This window comes from Penaeus chinensis, chromosome 4, assembly GCF_019202785.1.
Source record: "Penaeus chinensis breed Huanghai No. 1 chromosome 4, ASM1920278v2, whole genome shotgun sequence".
NCBI classification, from domain to species: Eukaryota; Metazoa; Arthropoda; class Malacostraca; order Decapoda; family Penaeidae; genus Penaeus; species Penaeus chinensis.
The window spans coordinates 8,672,531-8,675,051 of record NC_061822.1 but is presented as its reverse complement, the minus strand read 5'-3'; the positions used below and the strand labels follow the sequence as shown (position 1 = coordinate 8,675,051).

Genomic DNA, 2,521 nt, shown 5'->3' with positions numbered 1-2,521 from the left:
CTTACCTTTCCTTGAATTGGCGGGGAAATGTATTTTCTACTAGTGCTATGAATATCGATGGTGTTATTTTTATTATAAACTTTATAATTACTATAATGTTATAAACAATAGTAATAGCAAAATAAGATAACGTAAAGTATTTTCGTAAATTAAAGAAAAGGGTAAACGGGCGAGACAGGCAGTACTCGTAATTGGCTCATTGGTGATTTAGTACAAGTGTAGCCATCTATGTGTCAAAACAATTAAACAAGTAAACTCACAGTGGGCATGTCACGTATCCGTGCCATGCCCGTCGCGAATGGGTTAACTATTCAAAGAAGTACTATAATCACAAGCGGGCTATTTCCATCTTGCTCCCTCCTCCCTCTCTTCAAAATTGAAATGAGTATTCTTGTATCTCATCTCACATTCTTATGTATATACACAAAAAATGTGTATACATATATACATATATGTGTGTGTGTGTGTATATATATATATATATATATATATATATATATATATATATGCGCACATACGTCTATCTCTGCATATACATGTCCACCTGCATGCATATACAATGGATCGGTCTTCCCACAATTTTTACAAACTGTCATCATCGGCCTTTATCATTTATGTCACCATCCTTACTGTTATTATTATTGTCACAACCGTAAATATCACTATTATCACACACAGAGATAAGACAAAAAAATAGAAAAGATACCGGTTATCCAATGGGAAAGCCCCCTGTCGCCGTCACTAAGTTAAAATAACGAAACCAAGACTGACGCAACCTTGGGACATCCTGTGTTTTGGCCGTGAGAGGCAGCTAAGAATGGAAGTGTGTACTTGCTGATAAAAGTGGAAACGAGTGTGTGGATGAGTTTTTTTTTTTTTTTTCTTTACTTATTTATTTTTATTCCTGTAGATTATTGGTATCCATTGAAAATTTATTTCGTACGTAAATCGAACCCTACCTCCACCGTAGGTCCTGGTGGACGAGTTGGAGCCGAAGACAGTGTTCGTGCACAACTTCGAAGCCAACGTGTGGGACGTGACTGAGCAATTCCTGGAGGAGAAAGTGAAGACTCTGATGGCCCAGCTAAGGCACAACGGAGAGGCTTTTCTCGATCGCTACTACTACCTCGCCTCCTACAGCAGGTGGGGTCCTCTTGCCCTTATGTGACCGTCTTGAGATGTGTTTCGTATTGTTCGACTTTTTTGCTTCCGATAATTAATAATATATATATATATATATATATATATATATATATATATAATTTTTATGTGTATTTATCTTTCTTTTTTTCCTTTCCCAAGATGTGTATGTTCATCGCATTTTATTTGTGATGTTAGGGTGAGGATAAGTTGTCTAATGGTAATCTAGTTAAGATACCTAGTTAAGATAGGGTTGTAAAACCAGAACAAAAAAGTAGAGAACTATCTCCATGCAGTAGTGACAATTTATGTCCAGCACCTCACAGACCCTCATGCATTTCCAACCCTTTCTTCCTGCTTCTTCGATCACCAACTGAAATAACTTTACTGCCGTTGTCTTCGCGTGCCAGGCCAGAGTTGTATCAGCCTGTTTATTACGAGATCTGGGTCTACGCCACCAACTTCCGCGACCCTCAGACCACTATGAAGACCATGAGCAGACGCAGGTCATCGCAGGTCAACAAAATCACACAGAAGACCCTTAGCAAGCTGTGCAGAGGTAACGAGATCATAGAGACGAGATTTCCTTTCTTCTTGCCCCCCCCCCCCCACCTTTTTTACATTCCCCACCCTTTACTTTATCTTCATCCTCATTATTATTGCATTCTCCATAAATCATGATAAATTTCTCACCAGAAGAAAACCCTTAACATAGCTGACGACTCACAACAACAACCTCATAAGACAAAACGAGAAGCCACATCTCTCTAGCCGCCTTTTCCGCCATTCACGACACAGCAAAACGAGTCTTCCTGCAGGGGTCGAGTGTCCTAACTTCGAGGTGTTGAGGACCTACAAGTACGGCATCCAGAAGAGGCGCTACTTCGACGGTCTCTTCGCCTCGACCACGGCAGGAGAGTGCGAGTTCACCACCATGAGCGTCTGGAAGGGCTTCATGCCGCTCCATCTCTATAAACACGGTGGGTACTGGCACGGTACTTTAGTGGCTTACTATAGTTACTTGTGAGCTTTAGTTCTGTGACTGGTTGTTGCTTTCAGGTATGAAGGAATTTTAAGTAGTATCTCTGTTTAGACCCGTGGTTCTTAACCCTAGGGGGCGTCAGTGATTACCAAGGGGGCGCAAACCCTGGGAAAAGCAGGAATTTCTCTAATGATATTTGTTATCTCTTAGCGAGAGCACGGTCAAATTCTGTTAATAATAATGTTACTAATACATACTCAGCAAAAAGACCAAAAACATATTAGATTTTGTTTAACATCTGGGAGGGAATTTTGTTCATAGATGCAAGGGGGTGTGGAGGGAAGGACAGATTCCTAGAAGAGGCGTGGTAGTAAAAAGGTTAAGAAACACTGGTTTAAA

The 2,521-nt window shown here is 40.4% G+C and overlaps 1 protein-coding gene across 1 annotated transcript in view; it reads left to right on the top strand.

Annotated features, from left to right (window-relative positions):
* The window catches only part of LOC125025185, a 24,697-nt gene that overhangs the window by 18,202 nt on the left and 3,974 nt on the right, over positions 1 to 2,521 (top strand). Inside the window, exons 6-9 of the mRNA XM_047613161.1 lie at positions 766 to 823; positions 971 to 1,143; positions 1,551 to 1,699; positions 1,959 to 2,120. Of these exons, the coding sequence (XP_047469117.1) occupies positions 766 to 823; positions 971 to 1,143; positions 1,551 to 1,699; positions 1,959 to 2,120 (542 nt within the window). The remainder of the gene's footprint in view (positions 1 to 765; positions 824 to 970; positions 1,144 to 1,550; positions 1,700 to 1,958; positions 2,121 to 2,521) is intronic.